The sequence below is a fragment of the Haliotis rufescens genome, unplaced genomic scaffold, assembly GCF_023055435.1.
Source record: "Haliotis rufescens isolate VD_foot unplaced genomic scaffold, xgHalRufe1.0.p SCAF_7, whole genome shotgun sequence".
In the NCBI taxonomy this organism is placed as follows: Eukaryota; Metazoa; Mollusca; class Gastropoda; order Lepetellida; family Haliotidae; genus Haliotis; species Haliotis rufescens.
In genome coordinates this window covers 20,469,025-20,491,049 of record NW_025964361.1, presented here as the reverse complement: position 1 = coordinate 20,491,049, position 22,025 = coordinate 20,469,025, and the positions used below count along the sequence as shown (strand labels likewise).

The 22,025-nt window shown below is 41.5% G+C and overlaps 1 protein-coding gene across 6 annotated transcripts in view; it reads left to right on the top strand.

Annotated features, from left to right (window-relative positions):
* LOC124139819 (putative oxidoreductase GLYR1) overlaps nucleotides 1–22,025 on the top strand; it is a 107,023-nt gene that overhangs the window by 36,930 nt on the left and 48,068 nt on the right. For 4 of the 6 annotated variants that reach the window (XM_046507166.2, XM_046507171.2, XM_046507170.2 and 1 more), the window contains 3 exons: nucleotides 5,207–5,515; nucleotides 9,717–9,800; nucleotides 10,300–10,512. In XM_046507166.2, coding sequence (XP_046363122.1) covers nucleotides 5,207–5,515; nucleotides 9,717–9,800; nucleotides 10,300–10,512 — 606 coding nt within the window. The remainder of the gene's footprint in view (nucleotides 1–5,206; nucleotides 5,516–9,716; nucleotides 9,801–10,299; nucleotides 10,513–22,025) is intronic. The other 2 variants (XM_046507169.2, XM_046507168.2) reach the window with 2 other exon arrangements.

Sequence of the window (22,025 nt, the reverse complement as noted above, 5' to 3'; positions counted from 1 at the left end):
GTCCTCCAGTATTGACACACACAGATAAGGTAGTGTGAAGTCCTCCAGTATTGACACACAGATACAGGTAGTGTGAAGTCCTCCAGTATATACACACAGATACAGGTAGTGTGAAGTCCTCCAGTATTGACACACACAGATACAGGTAGTGTGAAGTCCTCCAGTACTGACACACTCAGATGCAGGCAGTATGGAGTCCTCCAGTATTGACACACACGCAGTTACAGGTAGTGTATCACGCGCATCATGAACCGCCTACCTGCATCTGAGGAGTGTCCAGTTCAAGGCGTACATCGACGCCTCCCTCCTGAACCACCAGGACACGGCCACACTGATCCGCCACAGAAACTTCACTCAGCGTCTTCTCCATCAGTTGGACTGGATCATCAATGTCCAGAAGTCAGAGTGACTGCCCTGGTACGATCTTGAATACATTGGAGGCTGCTTTCAGACCGGCCCAGACCTCCTCTCTGTACCCAGGGACAGGTGGCGCCTAATCCAACACCACTTTGTTGCTCTACAACAACCCCGCACTCTCCGCCAATGGCAGGCGCTCCTGGGTCTTCTCATGTCAGCACAGGACCTGACATCCAGAGGAAGGCTTCATCTATGCCCTATCCAAATGTTCCTTGCTCCCTACATCAGGTGCCATGTCCACGCCATCGTCCTCCTGGACCACCTCAAGCCACATGTCCAGTGGTGGACGATGGAGTCGAATGTCTCCATGACAGAGATCACAAGCACACTTGACCTGGTTGTAGACACCTCACTCCAAGTCTGGGGAGCACATCTAGAGGGTCAAGTCGCCTCAGGGCTGTGGTCCGCCGCTCAACAACAGGGGCACATCAACAACCTAGAACTGGAGGCGCTCATCCTGGCTCTATCTCACTGGAAGCAGACGCTTCAACATGCTTGGATCACCATATCCACAGACAACATCACCATGGTATGGTGCCTCAAGAACCAGGACGTGAATCACTCCTCCCATGTTACGGCAGACTTTCAGGCTCTTCCATTTGATCATTCAACTGGACCTCCAGTTTTAGATTCAACACATCCCAGGTTGACATAACATCCTTGTGGACGCCCTCTCCAGACTGGACAGGGTAGCCGCCACAGAATGGAAACTCCATCCTGACACCTTCGGTGTTATCTGTTCACACCTTGGAGATCCTAACATACTAACATAGACCTGTTTGCCCCCAAACCTGGGATCTGAACGTGGTCCTGACTCTGCTGAGAGGTGTGCCCTTTGAACCACTCCACTCAGCGTCATATAACAACCTCACCAAAAAGACCATTTTCCTCTTGGCTCTGGCAACAGCGGCATAAGTAGGTGAACTACACACCTAAGGCATCACCCATGTCAGATTTGAGCGCAGAGTGCATGGAGTTGTTCATTTTGGGCTAAACTGGGGACTTCATCGCCACGACTATGTCTGGTACGGGCCCTGCGATACTTCATCCGATGCTCCAAGAATAGTCGTGGAAAATGTCATCACCTCTTCATACCGATATCTCCAATGTCGCAGACAGAAGTTAGTCGCAACACTATCGCCCTGTGGCTTCACGCCCTTGTTCTCCAGGCCTACAAACCCGGGGTCCGGAAACCGTCATATGCGCCGGACATGTCCGATTGGGAATCTCAAATGTCCGTTTTAAAATATTGCTTACCGGACATTTTAAAAAGTATTGTCCGTACATTCTTAAATTTTGACCGGACATGATCAACAGTTATGACTGAGCAGTTTCTGTCTGCAGTTGCAACACAATGAAGATTAACTACACTGACAAGCTTTGTTTGTTTTGATTGCTGTAAATACATCGTACCTACATGATAGTCCAATCGGTCAATCACTGTAATAGGCAATAAACTGAGTTGACACTGATTAATCGAGGATTAATTACTGAGAACATCTTGTTAATTTGAGTGAAAGGTGTTTACATCTGTACATTAATACCTTGCATCATCGATGTACCTCATTATCCTCACAATGCTACGATACGTAACCTCAGACAAGAAGCGAAAGCGCGACGACAGCCAGTCGACCGATGCAGATCAGTCGAGCGGATCTGCCAAACCCTCAAAGTCTGGACGATCATTTTGTAAGTCGTGGCTAACGACTTTCACTTGGTTGACATACAATGAGGATTTGCAGATTTTATTGTTTTCAGTAGCTAGTCGTATATTGAATCTTGATTGACCGCCATGTTGCTTTCTCGGACAATCGATATCCAATTTTTTTATGGTCAATGATTAAGTACAGATGAAAAAAGTATTCAAATAACTATTGCTATCAACGATATTTTAGTATTTTTGATTAAATTATCTGTCTTGTTTTTTAAAAAAATCTTTTGTTTAAAAAAAACACTTTTCCCGTGAGGTCACGTGATAACCAAATATGGGATAATATTCTCGATCCAAATGTTACAACGCGTACACTTGAGCAGACTCATGAATATAACTCATGAATATTAATAAGACCGTTCACTACGTTAACAGATCGTTATTATAACAGAAACAAACGTATGTTTTCCATGTAAATCTAAAATAATATTATTTGTTATTAATTGTCCAGTGAATTAAACAATTTAAATTGAAACAATTCATAATTCATCATATTATGAATACGTAAACTTGTAATGTGTGTGAAAAGTTGTACTAAAATACACTATTTGAAGGGGGCGTGGCCTACATGCAAATGTCCGATTGGGATTTTAAATTTTCCGGACCCCTGCTACAAACCCGTGGGACTGATTTCACATCTGATTTCATGTTGTTTTTTCATTCTCACAATATTTTTTTAGAATTATGCCAAATGAAAATCTACCATGCATCCAACAACCAATCAGTTACTCAGTTGCCATATACCCACCTGTCATCTTAGTTTGAAATACAAAAAATACCCATATTATTCTGCCATTTATAAAATGTGTCCCATCATTTATTTTGAGTGCTTATCATAGGTGTTAATTCATTGATCCACTATTTCTTATGTAATTATGATACTCCTGCCCTTAAGATAGTAGTAAATTACAGATATTAGTCGCAAGAAACAACAAATCCACCTGACTACCCCTCAAGATGTGTATGACACATAAATAGATGTAAACAAAAGTTGTATCTTCATATATTATATTGACAAGTTATGGTGCCCCCAACTACATGGGTGGGGGTATATAGTTATACCAAGGAATTCTGTCCGTCTGTCCTTCCTTCCGAAGACATTTGTTTGTGTGTGTGTGACGTATAACTTGAAAATTGCAGGATACATGATTTCCAAACTTGGTGAACTGCAGTGCGAAGTTTGATTTCAATATTTGGATTTTATGAAAAAATACAGCTTGTTTTCTACTTAGACTTTTTTTACTTAAACATTTGTGCGACCTATAACTTGAAAACTACTGCATGGATTGCTTACAAATATAGGGAACAGTTTCCATACTAATAGGACATGTGAAGTTCCAGGGTAGAATAGGTCTTCAGCAACCCATGCTTGCTGTAAAAGGCGACTATGCTTGTCATAAGAGGAGACTAACGGGATTGGGTGGTCAGGCTCGCTGACTTGTTTGATGTCATTGTATCCCAATTGTGTGGATCGATGCACATGATGTCAATCACTGGATTGTCTGGTCCAGACTTGATTATTTACAGACCGCAGTCATATAGCTGGAATATTGCTGAGTGCGGCGTTAAACAACAAACAAAAAAAAACATACTAAGAGAAGTGGGGCACTACACAGATTGATTTTGATATGTGTATTTTCTGAAAAAATATGTTTTTCATGTTGTGAACTTATGAAACATTTAACTTCAACATATGTAATCTAATACAAGTACACATGTACAATTATAAAAGATATCAAATATAATTATGACATTGTGCAATAGAGATATCTATTGATGTTAAGAGAAAAAAGAATAACATTATTTATTTGTGTGTGCAAGGCTATTTGAAACATGAGTTTAGAATGTGTATGTAAAACATAAAAAGCGAAGTCTAAAGAAATGAAGAATGGGCTCTCTCAGTTATATACCTGATAAGTACTTGTGTTGCTGTCAAATGTCACAATATTTACTGATGAACTTTAATTGACATTGCATAAGACCTTTACATTTTGTGTACCACATCGCCTGTACTCAACTGCATGCATATTGCCTGATCGGCGATTATACAACATAGATGTGGGTACCCATACAATGAAACTATACTTCATTTTTAAAAGCATGACATTCAGACATCAAATGCAGGGCTTTAAGTACTGATAGCAAAACGTCAACAGAGGGACCTGGACTGAACGGTCAGCTGATCGGATCCATTTGTGCTCAGATTACTGTGGCCATATTTCCCATGTGTGCTCAGATTACAGTGGCCATATTTCCCATGTGTGCTCAGATTACAGTGGCCATATTTCCCATGTGTGCTCAAATTATAGTGGCCATATTTCCCATGTGTGCTCAAATTACAGTGGCCACATTTCCCATGTGTGCTCAAATTACTGTGGCCATATTTCCCATGTGTACTCAGATTACTGTGGCCATATTTCCCATGTGTGCTCAGATTACAGTGGTCATATTTCCCATGTGTGCTCAGATTACAGTGGCCATATTTCCCATGCACCCATGAGTTATTCAGGGCCTTATTTCATTACTGTACTACAAGAAGATACTGGTCTCTACGACACCTCATTCCTGCCCTGGAATGTAGTGTACATACACACATGTCATGTATTGACGACAAGTGTGTATATCCAGCAGTACTTTGAGATGTCATTGCCTAAATAGTGTGTTTACATATATTTATAAATGAAGAAAAGCAGAGACGTACAAAATGCCATTGTTTTGTTCAAAGAGTTTTAATCTGTTGAGAATTACCAGCAATTCATGAAAGCAGTAACACTCCTTCATGATGTCACAGTTGAAAAGAGACGTTATGTAACATTCCTGAGAATCACTTGTTAGATTAAAGCCTCAAGCTAATGCTCTTGTTGAGTGTTAAGGAAATGATTTTCTCTTTGGAGATGTGGACCCAAGTTATGTCTCCTGTGGGAACCAATATTTAAAAATACAAGGAAAATAAAGCCAGTATTGATGTTGTGAAGTCAGTAATTCCTACTAGACATAAGGTATGTGAAAATAATCACAGTTGATATGCTTCCTGCTTCTATGCTGTTGTACTATTCATTTATCTGGGTATATTTTCAGCCAACACCAGTTCGCAAACCAACTCTCAAGCGACCCCTGTCAGCATCCAAAGACGAACCCCGGCCTTCAACATCTAAAACACCTCCAACAAAGAGACAAAAGATTCTTGTTAATACACAAACAGTCAAGTCGCCTGTGAAATCACCAGAAACTCCCAAATCCTCAGAATCCATTGTGATTCCGGACTATTCTAAGACACCAAACATTTCAAAAGATGAATTTTACCAAGAAATAGGCCTTTCACCAGAGCCCACCAAAATCAAATCCAAAGATGTTTATGATATGCCGGATGATGAAGAAATGGATAAGGTGCGCACTGATGTCCTTTTTCATTTCCATGCTCTTAGAAAGTTCAGACCTAGAAACAGAAGAAAATGTTGAATGAAGTTGTGGTACAGACAGGTAGTCCTATCCTGAACCCATGTGTACAGGCAACTGGGGGGACATTCTTGTGCTTCAACCATTTGGAATACACACATTTTGTGACATGTACAGGGCTCGATTTAGCTTTATAAAACTTGCACCAGTGCAACCTATCATTGAAAAACACAACCTAATATTTATGTCAACATGCACCAGGTGCATGTGAAAACAATTTGTCTGCCTTACTTTTACTTTTCCACACTACAATGATCTTGGAACACATTCAGTACCTCTGAGGTATACTTCCCGTACTACATCAATAGTCTCTGCGTTATGTGTAACTTTTTATGCTTTCGTGGGTTTGACATCATCACACTGTGGGTGCTTCAAGATTACAGTTCACATGTTCCTATTACGTTTTACAGCAATACCTCATTAGTGTATGCAACACTGGCGGCAGACCCACCTATGTTTCAACTTTGACACATTCATGGGACCAGGGTGCAACCTGGTGTTGTTTGGTGCAACTAGTTTTTCATGTCAACATGCACCTGGTGCAAGTAAAATCAAGTTCCTTAAATCGAGCCCTGATATATAATTTCTTGAAATTTCTTACTTTGATTAAGATTGCTTCCCAAAGATATGCTTTGGCAATGATTAGTAATGTTTTCTTTGAAAAGAAATACTAATGAACTCTCAAGAGTGATGACAGGTGTGTTAGTTGAAGTGGTATGTCTGATAAGTGTGTTTAATGTCAATAGCAAGGAAGAACTTTAACAATGATTCTCTTTCATGTGCTTGTTTGAAAGTTTTTTTCCCTGAGCTTTTTACAACCCAACTATGGAGGAGAAAGTGGCCTCTAGCTTTGACCTCTAATTTTCTGTGAATTCTCTCTCGCTTCATGTGGATACACTCTTCCTGTTGATGTAGTTACTTGTGTAAGCAAGGTATGTATCCTTAGTAACAGAGCGCTAATGGTTTGGGGAAAGTTTGCCATCTTCATGGAGTAAAATATTCAAAATAATGTGATGAACTTGAGAAAATTGTATGTAGGAGTTAATCCATTCTCATCAGGAACACTTTATAGAAAACTGACACTTCGCCCTGTGATGTCCCACATCCTCCAGGGTAATGTACCCAGTGTCCCTCAATACACAGTGTCCCTCTAAACAGTGTCCCTCCATACACAGTGTCCCTCCATACAGTGTCCCTCCATACACAGTGTCCCTCCATACACAGTGTCCCTCTAAACAGTGTCCCTCCATACACAGTGTCCCTCCATACAGTGTCCCTCCATACACAGTGTCCCTCCATACACAGTGTCCCTCTAAACAGTGTCCCTCCATACACAGTGTCCCTCCATACACAGTGTCCCTCTAAACAGTGTCCCTCCATACACAGTGTCCCTCCATACAGTGTCCCTCCATACACAGTGTCCCTCCATACACAGTGTCCCTCCATACCCAGTGTCCCTCCATACACAGTGTCCCTCCATACACAGTGTCCCTCCATACCCAGTGTCCCTCCATACAGTGTCCCTCCATACCCAGTGTCCCTCCATACAGTGTCCCTCCATACACAGTGTCCCTCCATACCCAGTGTCCCTCCATACACAGTGTCCCTCCATACACAGTGTCCCTCTAAACAGTGTCCCTCCATACACAGTGTCCCTCCATACAGTGTCCCTCCATACACAGTGTCCCTCCATACACAGTGTCCCTCCATACCCAGTGTCCCTCCATACACAGTGTCCCTCCATACACAGTGTCCCTCCATACCCAGTGTCCCTCCATACAGTGTGTCTCCATACCCAGTGTCCCTCCATACAGTGTCCCTCCATACACAGTGTCCCTCCATACCCAGTGTCCCTCCATACACAGTGTCCCTCAATACACTGTGTCCCTCCATACACAGTGTCCCTCAATACACTGTGTCCCTCCATACACTGTGTCCCTCCATACCCAGTGTCCCTCCATACAGTGTCCCTCCATACACAGTATCCCTCCATACAGTGTCCCTCCATACACAGTGTCCCTCCATACACTGTGTCCCTCAAAACACTGTGTCCCTCCATACACAGTGTCCCTCCATACACAGTGTCCCTCCATACACAGTGTCCCTCCATACACAGTGTCCCTCCATACCCAGTGTCCCTCCATACAGTGTCCCTCCATACACAGTGTCCCTCCATACACAGTGTCCCTCCATACACAGTGTCCCTCCATACACAGTGTCCCTCAATACACTGTGTCCCTCCATACACAGTGTCCCTCAATACAGTGTCCCTCCATACACAGTGTCCCTCAATACACTGTGTCCCTCCATACACAGTGTCCCTCAATACAGTGTCCCTCCATACACAGTGTCCCTCCATACACAGTGTCCCTCCATACAGTGTCCCTCCATACAGTGTCCCTCCATACAGTGTCCCTCCATACAATGTCCCTCCATACACAGTATCCCTCCATACAGTGTCCCTCCATACAGTGTCCCTCCATACAGTGTCCCTCCATACAATGTCCCTCCATACACAGTGTCCCTCCATACAGTGTCCCTCCAAACAGTGTCCCTCCATACAATGTCCCTCCATACACAGTGTCCCTCCATACAGTGTCCCTCCATACAGTGTCCCTCCATACAGTGTGTCCCTCCATACACAGTGTCCCTCCATACAGTGTCCCTCCATACAGTGTCCCTCCATACAATGTCCCTCCATACACAGTGTCCCTCCAAACAGTGTCCCTCCATACACAGTGTCCCTCCATACACAATGTCCCTCCATACAGTGTCCCTCCATACAGTGTCCCTCCATACAATGTCCCTCCATACACAGTGCCCCTCCATACACAGTTTCCCTCCATACAGTGTCCCTCCAAACAGTGTCCCTCAAAACACTGTGTCCCTCCATACAATGTCCCTCCAAACAGTGTCCCTCCATACAGTGTCCCTCCATACTGTGTCCCTCCATACAGTGTCCCTCCATACACAGTGTCCCTCCATACACAGTGTCCCTCCATACAGTGTCCCTCCATACACAGTGTCCCTCCATACACTGTGTCCCTCCATACAGTGTCCCTCCATACACAGTGTCCCTCCATACACAGTGTCCCTCCATACAGTGTCCCTCCATACACTGGGTCCCTCCATACACTGGGTCCCTCCATACAGTGTCCCTCCATACACAGTGTCCCTCCATACACAGTGTCCCTCCATACAGTGTCCCTCCATACACAGTGTCCCTCCATACAGTGTCCCTCCATACAATGTCCCTCCAAACAGTGTCCCTCCATACTGTGTCCCTCCATACAGTGTCCCTCCATACACAGTGTCCCTCCATACACAGTGTCCCTCCATACAGTGTCCCTCCATACACTGGGTCCCTCCATACACTGGGTCCCTCCATACAGTGTCCCTCCATACACAGTGTCCCTCCATACACAGTGTCCCTCCATACAGTGTCCCTCCATACACTGGGTCCCTCCATACACAGTGTCCCTCCATACAGTGTCCCTCCATACAGTGTCCCTCAAAACACTGTGTCCCTCCATACACAGTGTCTCTCCATACACAGTATCCCTCCAAACAGTGTCCCTCAAAACACTGTGTCCCTCCATACACAGTCAGGTATCAGTATTGTCAGGTTCCAGTATTGTCAGGTTCCAGTATTGTCAGGTAACAGTACGATCAGATATCAGTACGGACAGGTACCAGTATGGGAAGGCTCCAGTATGGGAAGGTTCAGTTGCTTGTTTTGTTTATATGTTACATCAGTTAACAGCCCAGTTAAATATTGACTACCTTGATAATGGTGATTAGTACAGACTCTGATATGAGACCCAACATGCAGACACTTGACACTGCCCATCACTTCGGCAATGGGAGGGGTAGGCACAGTGACCCAACCAGCCGGCCTATTACAGTTACTAGTCCTTCTTTTGTATTAAATGGGATTTGTGTGTTGTTTATGTTAGAGATCTTAAGAAGATACGTGTTTCTGATTCCTATTAATGCCAGATTTATGGTGTAAGTGATGATTGCCCACATCCAGTCCAGCCTGCCAATCTAGCACAGCACATCTTTCTTGCCTCCACAGGATTTGGTTCATTGTCAGATATTTTAGCAAATTTCCTGTTGCAACTTTGCTCAGGTTAGCTGGCTGTCTATGACAATGTCTCTACAAGTGAAGGGAAGGCAGGGGACCTCAGGCAAATCTCAAGGATATCAACATAAGGTCAGGGGCTTTTGAAAAGTCATGGATTTTGGACAGGAGGTTCCAGGAACAGTGTTCAATTGGGCTGATCTCTGTTGGGGAAGGACAAAGGCTTCATACTTCTTGCAGGGGCATAGAAACTACACTGTCCAGTAGCTTGAAGTATGACAAACATAAATGTCCCTAGGGACCTCAATGATTGGCTAAGAAGCATTAAATATTTTCACTTCATCATGAGATTTCTGTCCTGAATTGAATCATCGTGAATCCAATTCCTGTTTTAAAAAATAAGAAATCATTTGAGAAGTAGCATGGTGATTTAAAGTTGTCATGTACGTACTCAATGTGTGCTCATGCCATTGCACAGACAGCTGGTACTGGTTCTACTGAACACCATTTTACATTAACCAAAGGGGAGGTTACTCTTTCTTCTACATAAGTTGTATGTCCTTAAGCATGCCTCCTGTGATGATGGTGTGACAGTGTAGTTGGAGTTGTAAGCAGGAGTTGTGTATTTCAGGACCTGGGGGTCCCATCTACCACCACCGGTACAGCTGTCTCCTCCTCCACACAGATAGACGACGCTCTCCTCACACGCAACTCCGCCAAGTCTGTCATACCCACACCCCTGCGCATCGGCTTCCTGGGACTGGGCATTATGGGCCAGGGTATGGTCATGAATCTGCTCAGGTCAGGCCACGAAGTCACAGTCTGGAATCGAACTGCATCAAAGGTATGTCTATATTTCTCAGTATTGATTCATAGTCTAACACATTTAAGGGTTGTTGTTTTTACTTGCTGGAAATTATTGTTGAATTCTTTACAGATTTATTTCCTCTTTTTACCAGTCCTCAGTGCAGCTCCATTATTGATGTCAGTGCCCTGTTCCACAAGACAGTTTTTCATCTAGTCCTGTCTTAAGGATCATTGCTGGATTGTTTTCAGAGTATTTAACACTTTAGGTAGTTAGAAAACCCAGATGATTTAGTACGCTTTTCAAATGAAAAATGGAAGGGTGTTAGTGTACATTTTGTTGCTAAATACCACACTAAGTTCACACTGTACTATAGAGGCATACTGCATGTCACTCTCCTGTTTTGCTTAAAAGTATCATTGATAGTTTATAACCTTAAAAAAACATTTGTCCACAAATGGGGAAAATGTTCATCTATAAAAAAAAATGCTTTCAATAGATTAGTGTGCTAAATCTTGTGCAAATGGACACAAATGTTTGCGTGGAATGATTTCCCTCAATGTTTGAAGTGCAGCACTGGTTTACTAATGCCATCATACAGCGCCATGACATCATGCGGCAGAGTTAGGGTGCAATGAAGTCACAGTCAGAGGAATGTTGTCTTGCTACCCTCATTCACATTGGTTGAAACCAGGAAACTACCTGTCTAAAATAGATTTAATTACATTTTTATTTCTGATCATACATCATATCATATCTTTGATTTGTCTATTAGTCTGTGATTCTTGTCTCCATATGATACATCACTCGACTGGATATGCATCCATTTGTATCAGTGATGGATTGATTTAAGCTTTGTTGTTAGAACACTCCAAAAATTGTCCGTTTTGCCTTTGTACGAGTTGCGTAGTGATTACAAAAGCACGCCAACTTGCATCCTTATTTTGCATTGGCTGTGGACACTTGTAGGGCAAGGCCGACGCACACCCAGGATTAGAGCGGGAACACCTATGCCTGTAATCCTACACGTCCTGTCTCAGACAGACATGCTGATTCAACCCTGCTCAATGCTTAAACTCATGATGCCTTTTACTGAGTTAAGTTTGTTATGAATAATAATAATAACACCGTACAAACACAGGCACTTTATGTAATCAGGGGCTACTGTCAGATTTTTAACTACAACTACAACCCTTTCTGACAGGGACATGTTTCCATGTCTGCATCAGTGATGGAGTTGTGTCCCCTGGTGATCATTTGCATGCGAGGGGGAGTATATGACAGAGCAGGGTGCTCCATCCGTACTGTATGGAGTGGTGTACTCAACCATGTTACATCACCGTCACAATACACTGTACTGTCTACTTGATACTACACCATCACAATACACTGTACTGTCTACTTGATACTACACCATCACAATACACTGTACTGTCTACTTGATACTACACCATCACAATACACTGTACTGTCTACTTGATACTACACCATCACAATATACTGTACTGTCTACTTGATACTACACCATCACAATACACTGTACTGTCTACTTGATACTACACCATCACTTGATACTGTACTGTCTACTTGATACTACACCATCACAATACACTGTACTGTCTACTTGATACTACACCATCACAATACACTGTACTGTCTACTTGATACTACACCATCACAATACACTGTACTGTCTACTTGATACTACACCATCACTTGATACTGTACTGTCTACTTGATACTACACCGTCACAATACACTGTACTGTCTACTTGATACTACATCATCACAATATACTGTACTGTCTTCTTGATACTACACCATCACAATACACTGTACTGTCTACTTGATACTCCACCATCACTTGATACTGTACTGTCTACTTGATACTACACCGTCACAATACACTGTACTGTCTACTTGATACTACACCATCACAATACACTGTACTGTCTACTTGATACTACACCATCACAATACACTGTACTGTCTACTTGATACTCCACCATCACTTGATACTGTACTGTCTTCTTGATACTACACCATCACTTGATACTGTACTGTCTACTTGATACTACACCGTCACAATACACTGTACTGTCTTCTTGATACTACACCATCACTTGATACTGTACTGTCTACTTGATACTACACCATCACTTGATACTGTACTGTCTTCTTGATACTACACCATCACTTGATACTGTACTGTCTACTTGATACTCCACCATCACTTGATACTGTACTGTCTTCTTGATACTACACCATCACTTGATACTGTACTGTCTTCTTGATACTACACCATCACTTGATACTGTACTGTCTACTTGATACTCCACCATCACTTGATACTGTACTGTCTACTTGATACTACACCATCACTTGATACTGTACTGTCTACTTGATACTACACCATCACAATACACTGTACTGTCTACTTGATACTACACCATCACTTGATACTGTACTGTCTACTTGATACTACACCGTCACAATACACTGTACTGTCTACTTGATACTCCACCATCACTTGATACTGTACTGTCTACTTGATACTACACCATCACAATACACTGTACTGTCTTCTTGATACTACACCATCACTTGATACTGTACTGTCTACTTGATACTACACCATCACAATACACTGTACTGTCTACTTGATACTACACCATCACAATACACTGTACTGTCTACTTGATACTACACCATCACTTGATACTGTACTGTCTACTTGATACTCCACCATCACAATACACTGTACTGTCTACTTGATACTACACCATCACTTGATACTGTACTGTCTACTTGATACTCCACCATCACAATACACTGTACTGTCTACTTGATACTACACCATCACTTGATACTGTACTGTCTACTTGATACTACACCATCACAATACACTGTACTGTCTACTTGATACTACACCATCACTTGATACTGTACTGTCTACTTGATACTACACCATCACAATACACTGTACTATCTACTTGATACTACACCATCACAATACACTGTACTGTCTACTTGATACTACACCATCACTTGATACTGTACTGTCTACTTGATACTACACCATCACTTGATACTGTACTGTCTACTTGATACTCCACCATCACAATACACTGTACTGTCTACTTGATACTACACCATCACTTGATACTGTACTGTCTACTTGATACTACACCATCACAATACACTGTACTGTCTACTTGATACTACACCATCACAATACACTGTACTGTCTACTTGATACTACACCATCACTTCATACTGTACTGTCTACTTGATACTACACCATCACAATACACTGTACTGTCTACTTGATACTACACCATCACTTGATACTGTACTGTCTACTTGATACTACACCATCACAATACACTGTACTATCTACTTGATACTACACCATCACAATACACTGTACTATCTACTTGATACTACACCATCACAATACACTGTACTGTCTACTTGATACTACACCATCACTTGATACTGTACTGTCTACTTGATACTACACCATCACAATACACTGTACTGTCTACTTGATACTACACCATCACTTGATACTGTACTGTCTACTTGATACTACACCATCACAATACACTGTACTGTCTACTTGATACTACACCATCACTTGATACTGTACTGTCTACTTGATACTACACCATCACTTGATACTGTACTGTCTACTTGATACTACACCATCACAATACACTGTACTGTCTACTTGATACTACACCATCACAATACACTGTACTGTCTACTTGATACTACACCATCACAATACACTGTACTGTCTACTTGATACTACACCATCACAATACACTGTACTATCTACTTGATACTACACCATCACAATATACTGTACTGTCTACTTGATACTACACCATCACAAAACACTGTACTGTCTACTTGATACTACACCATCACAATACACTGTACTGTCTACTTGATACTACACAATCACAATACACTGTACTGTCTACTTGATACTACACCATAACAATACACTGTACTGTCTACTTGATACTACACCATCACAATATACTGTACTGTCTACTTGATACTACACCATCACAATACACTGCACTGTCTACTTGATACTACATCATCACAATATACTGTACTGTCTACTTGATACTACACCATCACAATACACTGTACTATCTACTTGTTACCAGTGTCACAATACACTGTACTGTCTACTTGATACTACACCATCACAATATACTGTACTGTCTACTTGATACTACACCATCACAATACACTGTACTATCTACTTGATACTACACCATCACAATACACTGTACTGTCTACTTGATACTACACCATCACAATACACTGTACTGTCTACTTGATACTCCACCATCAAAATATACTGTACTGTCTACTTGATACTACACCATCACAATACACTGTACTGTCTTCTTGTTACCAGTGTCACAATACACTGTACTGTCTTCTTGATACTACACCATCACAATATACTGTACTGTCTACTTGATACTACACCATCACAATACACTGTACTATCTACTTGATACTACACCATCACAATATACTGTACTGTCTACTTGATACTACACCATCACAAAACACTGTACTGTCTACTTGATACTACACCATCACAATACACTGTACTGTCTACTTGATACTACACAATCACAATACACTGTACTGTCTACTTGATACTACACCATAACAATACACTGTACTGTCTACTTGATACTACACCATCACAATATACTGTACTGTCTACTTGATACTACACCATCACAATACACTGCACTGTCTACTTGATACTACATCATCACAATATACTGTACTGTCTACTTGATACTACACCATCACAATACACTGTACTATCTACTTGTTACCAGTGTCACAATACACTGTACTGTCTACTTGATACTACACCATCACAATATACTGTACTGTCTACTTGATACTACACCATCACAATACACTGTACTATCTACTTGATACTACACCATCACAATACACTGTACTGTCTACTTGATACTACACCATCACAATACACTGTACTGTCTACTTGATACTCCACCATCAAAATATACTGTACTGTCTACTTGATACTACACCATCACAATACACTGTACTGTCTTCTTGTTACCAGTGTCACAATACACTGTACTGTCTTCTTGATACTACACCATCACAATATACTGTACTGTCTACTTGATACTACACAATCACAATATACTGTACTGTCTACTTGATACTACACCATCGCAATACACTGTACTGTCTTCTTGATACTACACCATCACAATACACTGTACTGTCTACTTGATACTACACCATCACAATACACTGTACTATCTACTTGATACTACACCATCACAATACACTGTACTGTCTACTTGATACTACACCATCACTTGATACTGTACTGTCTACTTGATACTACACCATCACAATACACTGTACTGTCTACTTGATACTTCACCATCACTTGATACTGTACTGTCTACTTGATACTACACCATCACAATATACTCTACTGTCTACTTGATACTACACCATCCCAATACACTGTACTGTCTACTTGATACTACACCATCACTTGATACTGTACTGTCTACTTGATACTACACCATCACAATACACTGTACTGTCTACTTGATACTACACCATCACAATATACTGTACTGTCTACTTGATACTACACCATCACAATACACTGTACTGTCTACTTGATACTACACCATCACAATATACTGTACTGTCTACTTGATACTACACCATCACAATATACTGTACTGTCTACTTGATACTACACCATCACAATACACTGTACTGTCTTCTTGATACTACACCATCACAATATACTGTACTGTCTACTTGATACCACACCATCACAATATACTGTACTGTCTACTTGATACTCCACCATCACAATATACTGTACTGTCTACTTGATACTACACCATCACAATACACTGTACTGTCTACTTGATACTACACCATCACAATATACTGTACTGTCTACTTGATACCACACCATCACAATACACTGTACTGTCTACTTGATACTACACCATCACAATACACTGTACTGTCTACTTGATACTACACCATCACAATACACTGTACTGTCTACTTGATACTACACCATCACAATACACTGTACTGTCTACTTGATACTACACCATCACAATACACTGTACTGTCTACTTGATACTACACCATCACTTGATACTGTACTGTCTACTTGATACTACACCATCACAATTTACTCTACTGTCTACTTGATACTACACCATCACAATACACTGTACTGTCTACTTGATACTACACCATCACTTGATACTGTACTGTCTACTTGATACTACACCATCACAATACACTTTACTGTCTACTTGATACTACACCATCACAATATACTGTACTGTCTACTTGATACTACACCATCACTTGATACTGTACTGTCTACTTGATACTACACCATCACAATACACTGTACTGTCTACTTGATACTACACCATCACTTGATACTGTACTGTCTACTTGATACTACACCATCACAATACACTGTACTATCTACTTGATACTACACCATCACAATACACTGTACTATCTACTTGATACTACACCATCACAATACACTGTACTGTCTACTTGATACTACACCATCACTTGATACTGTACTGTCTACTTGATACTACACCATCACAATACACTGTACTGTCTACTTGATACTACACCATCACTTGATACTGTACTGTCTACTTGATACTACACCATCACTTGATACTGTACTGTCTACTTGATACTACACCATCACAATACACTGTACTGTCTACTTGATACTACACCATCACTTGATACTGTACTGTCTACTTGATACTACACCATCACTTGATACTGTACTGTCTACTTGATACTACACCATCACAATACACTGTACTGTCTACTTGATACTACATCATCACAATACACTGTACTGTCTACTTGATACTACACCATCACAATACACTGTACTGTCTACTTGATACTACACCATCACAATACACTGTACTATCTACTTGATACTACACCATCACTTGATACTGTACTGTCTACTTGATACTACACCATCACAAAACACTGTACTGTCTACTTGATACTACACCATCACAATACACTGTACTGTCTACTTGATACTACACAATCACAATACACTGTACTGTCTACTTGATACTACACCATAACAATACACTGTACTGTCTACTTGATACTACACCATCACAATATACTGTACTGTCTACTTGATACTACACCATCACAATACACTGCACTGTCTACTTGATACTACATCATCACAATATACTGTACTGTCTACTTGATACTACACCATCACAATACACTGTACTATCTACTTGTTACCAGTGTCACAATACACTGTACTGTCTACTTGATACTACACCATCACAATATACTGTACTGTCTACTTGATACTACACCATCACAATACACTGTACTATCTACTTGATACTACACCATCACAATACACTGTACTGTCTACTTGATACTACACCATCACAATACACTGTACTGTCTACTTGATACTCCACCATCAAAATATACTGTACTGTCTACTTGATACTACACCATCACAATACACTGTACTGTCTTCTTGTTACCAGTGTCACAATACACTGTACTGTCTTCTTGATACTACACCATCACAATATACTGTACTGTCTACTTGATACTACACCATCACAATATACTGTACTGTCTACTTGATACTACATCATCACAATATACTGTACTGTCTACTTGATACTACACCATCACAATACACTGTACTGTCTTCTTGTTACCAGTGTCACAATACACTGTACTGTCTTCTTGATACTACACCATCACAATATACTGTACTGTCTACTTGATACTACACCATCACAATATACTGTACTGTCTACTTGATACTACATCATCACAATATACTGTACTGTCTACTTGATACTACACCATCACAATACACTGTACTGTCTACTTGATACTACACCATCACAATACACTGTACTATCTACTTGATACTACACCATCACAATACACTGTACTGTCTACTTGATACTACACCATCACTTGATACTGTACTGTCTACTTGATACTACACCATCACAATTTACTCTACTGTCTACTTGATACTACACCATCACAATACACTGTACTGTCTACTTGATACTACACCATCACTTGATACTGTACTGTCTACTTGATACTACACCATCACAATACACTGTACTGTCTACTTGATACTACACCATCACAATATACTGTACTGTCTACTTGATACTACACCATCACAATACACTGTACTGTCTTCTTGTTACCAGTGTCACAATACACTGTACTGTCTTCTTGATACTACACCATCACAATATACTGTACTGTCTACTTGATACTACACCATCACAATATACTGTACTGTCTACTTGATACTACATCATCACAATATACTGTACTGTCTACTTGATACTACACCATCACAATACACTGTACTGTCTACTTGATACTACACCATCACAATACACTGTACTATCTACTTGATACTACACCATCACAATACACTGTACTGTCTACTTGATACTACACCATCACTTGATACTGTACTGTCTACTTGATACTACACCATCACAATTTACTCTACTGTCTACTTGATACTACACCATCACAATACACTGTACTGTCTACTTGATACTACACCATCACTTGATACTGTACTGTCTACTTGATACTACACCATCACAATACACTGTACTGTCTACTTGATACTACACCATCACAATATACTGTACTGTCTACTTGATACTACACCATCACAATACACTGTACTGTCTACTTGATACTACACCATCACAATATACTGTACTGTCTACTTGATACTACACCATCACAATATACTGTACTGTCTACTTGATACTACACCATCACAATACACTGTACTGTCTTCTTGATACTACACCATCACAATATACTGTACTGTCTACTTGATACCACACCATCACAATATACTGTACTGTCTACTTGATACTCCACCATCACAATATACTGTACTGTCTACTTGATACTACACCATCACAATACACTGTACTGTCTACTTGATACTACACCATCACAATACACTGTACTGTCTACTTGATACCACACCATCACAATACACTGTACTGTCTACTTGATACTACACCATCACAATACACTGTACTATCTACTTGATACTACACCATCGCAATACACTGTACTGTCTACTTGATACTACACCATCGCAATACACTGTACTGTCTACTTGATACTCCACCATCACAATATACTGTACTGTCTACTTGATACTACACCATCACAATACACTGTACTGTCTACTTGATACTACACCATCACAATATACTGTACTATCTACTTGATACTACACCATCGCAATACACTGTACTGTCTACTTGATACTACACCATCGCAATACACTGTACTGTCTACTTGATACTACACCATCACAATACACTGTACTGTCTACTTGTTACCAGTGTCACAATACACTGTACTGTCTACTTGATACTACACCATCATAATATACTGTACTATCTACTTGATACTACACCATCGCAATACACTGTACTGTCTACTTGATACTACACCATCGCAATACACTGTACTGTCTACTTGATACTACACCATCACAATACACTGTACTGTCTACTTGATACTACACCATCACAATACACTGTACTGTCTACTTGATACTCCACCATCACAATACACTGTACTGTCTACTTGATACTACACCATCACAATACACTGTACTGTCTACTTGATACTACACCATCACAATACACTGTACTGTCTACTTGATACTCCACCATCACAATACACTGTTCTGTCTACTTGATACACAGACATTCCTCACCCAGCCCAGTGTGTTGTTCAGACATTCCTCACCCAGCCCAGTGTGTTGTTCAGACGTTCATCACTAATCTCAGTTCAGTGTGTTGTTCAGACATTCCTCACCAAGCCCAGTGTGTTGTTCAGACATTCCTCACCCAGCCCAGTGTGTTGTTCAGACATTCCTCACCCAGCCCAGTGTGTTGTTCAGACGTTCCTTACCCAGCCAAGGGTGTTGTTCAGACGTTCCTCACCCAGCCCAGTGTGTTGTTCAGACATTCCTCACCCAGCCCAGTGTGTTGTTCAGACATTCCTCATCCAGCCCAGTGTGTTGTTCAGACATTCCTCACCCAGCCCAGTGTGTTGTTCAGACATTCCTCACCCAGCCCAGTGTGTTGTTCAGACGTTCCTTACCCAGCCCAGTGTGTTGTTCAGACGTTCCTCACCCAGCCCAGTGTGTTGTTCAGACATTCCTCACCCAGCCCAGTGTGTTGTTCAGACATTCCTCACCCATCTCAGCCCAGTGTGTTGTTCATACGTTGTCACCAATCTCAGCCCAGTGTGTTGTTCAGACATTCCTCCCCCAGCCCAGTGTGTTGTTCAGACATTCCTCACCCATCTCAGCCCAGTGTGTTGTTCAGACATTCCTCACCCAGCCGAGTGTTTTGTTCACAGACATTCCTCACCCATCTCAGCCCAGTGTGTTGTTCACAGACATTCCTCAACCATCTCAGCCCAGTGTGTTGTTCATATATTCTTCACCCAGCCCAGTGTGTTGTTCACAGACATTCCTCAACCATCTCAGCCCAGTGTGTTGTTCATATCTTCTTCACCCAGCCCAGTGTGTTGTTCACAGACATTCCTGACCTAGCCCAGTGTGTTGTTCAGATGTTCCTCACCAATCTCAGCCCAGTGTGTTGTTCAGACATTCTTCACCCAGCCAAGTGTGTTGTTCAGACATTCCTCACCCATCTCAGCCCAGTGTGTTGTTCACATTCCTCACCCATCTCAGCCCAGTGTGTTGTTCACAGACATTCCTCAACCATCTCAGCCCAGTGTGTTGTTCAGACATTCCTCACCCAGCCCAGTGCGTTGTTCAGACATTCCTCACCCATCTCAGCCCAGTGTGTTGTTCACATTCCTGCCCAATCTCAGCCCAGTGTGTTGTTCAGACATTCCTCACCCAGCCCAGTGTGTTGTTCAGACGTTCATCACTAATCTCAGCCCAGTGTGTTGTTCAGACATTCCTCACCCAGCCCAGTGTGTTGTTCAGATGTTCGTCACCCAGCCAAGGGTGTTGTTTAGACGTTCCTCACCCAGCCAAGGGTGTTGTTCAGACATTCATCACCCAGCCAAGGGTGTTGTTTAGACGTTCCTCACCCAGCCCAGTGTGTTGTTCAGACATTCCTCACCTCGCCCAGTGTGTTGTTCAGACATTCCTCACCCAGCCCAGTGTGTTGTTCAGACATTCCTCACCCATCTCAGCCCAGTGTGTTGTTCAGACATTCCTCACCCAGCCCAGTGTGTTGTTCAGACATTCCTCACCCATCTCAGCCCAGTGTGTTGTTCAGACATTCTTCACCCATCTCAGCCCAGTGTGTTGTTCAGACATTCCTCACCCATCTCAGCCCAGTGTGTTGTTCAGACATTCCTCACCCATC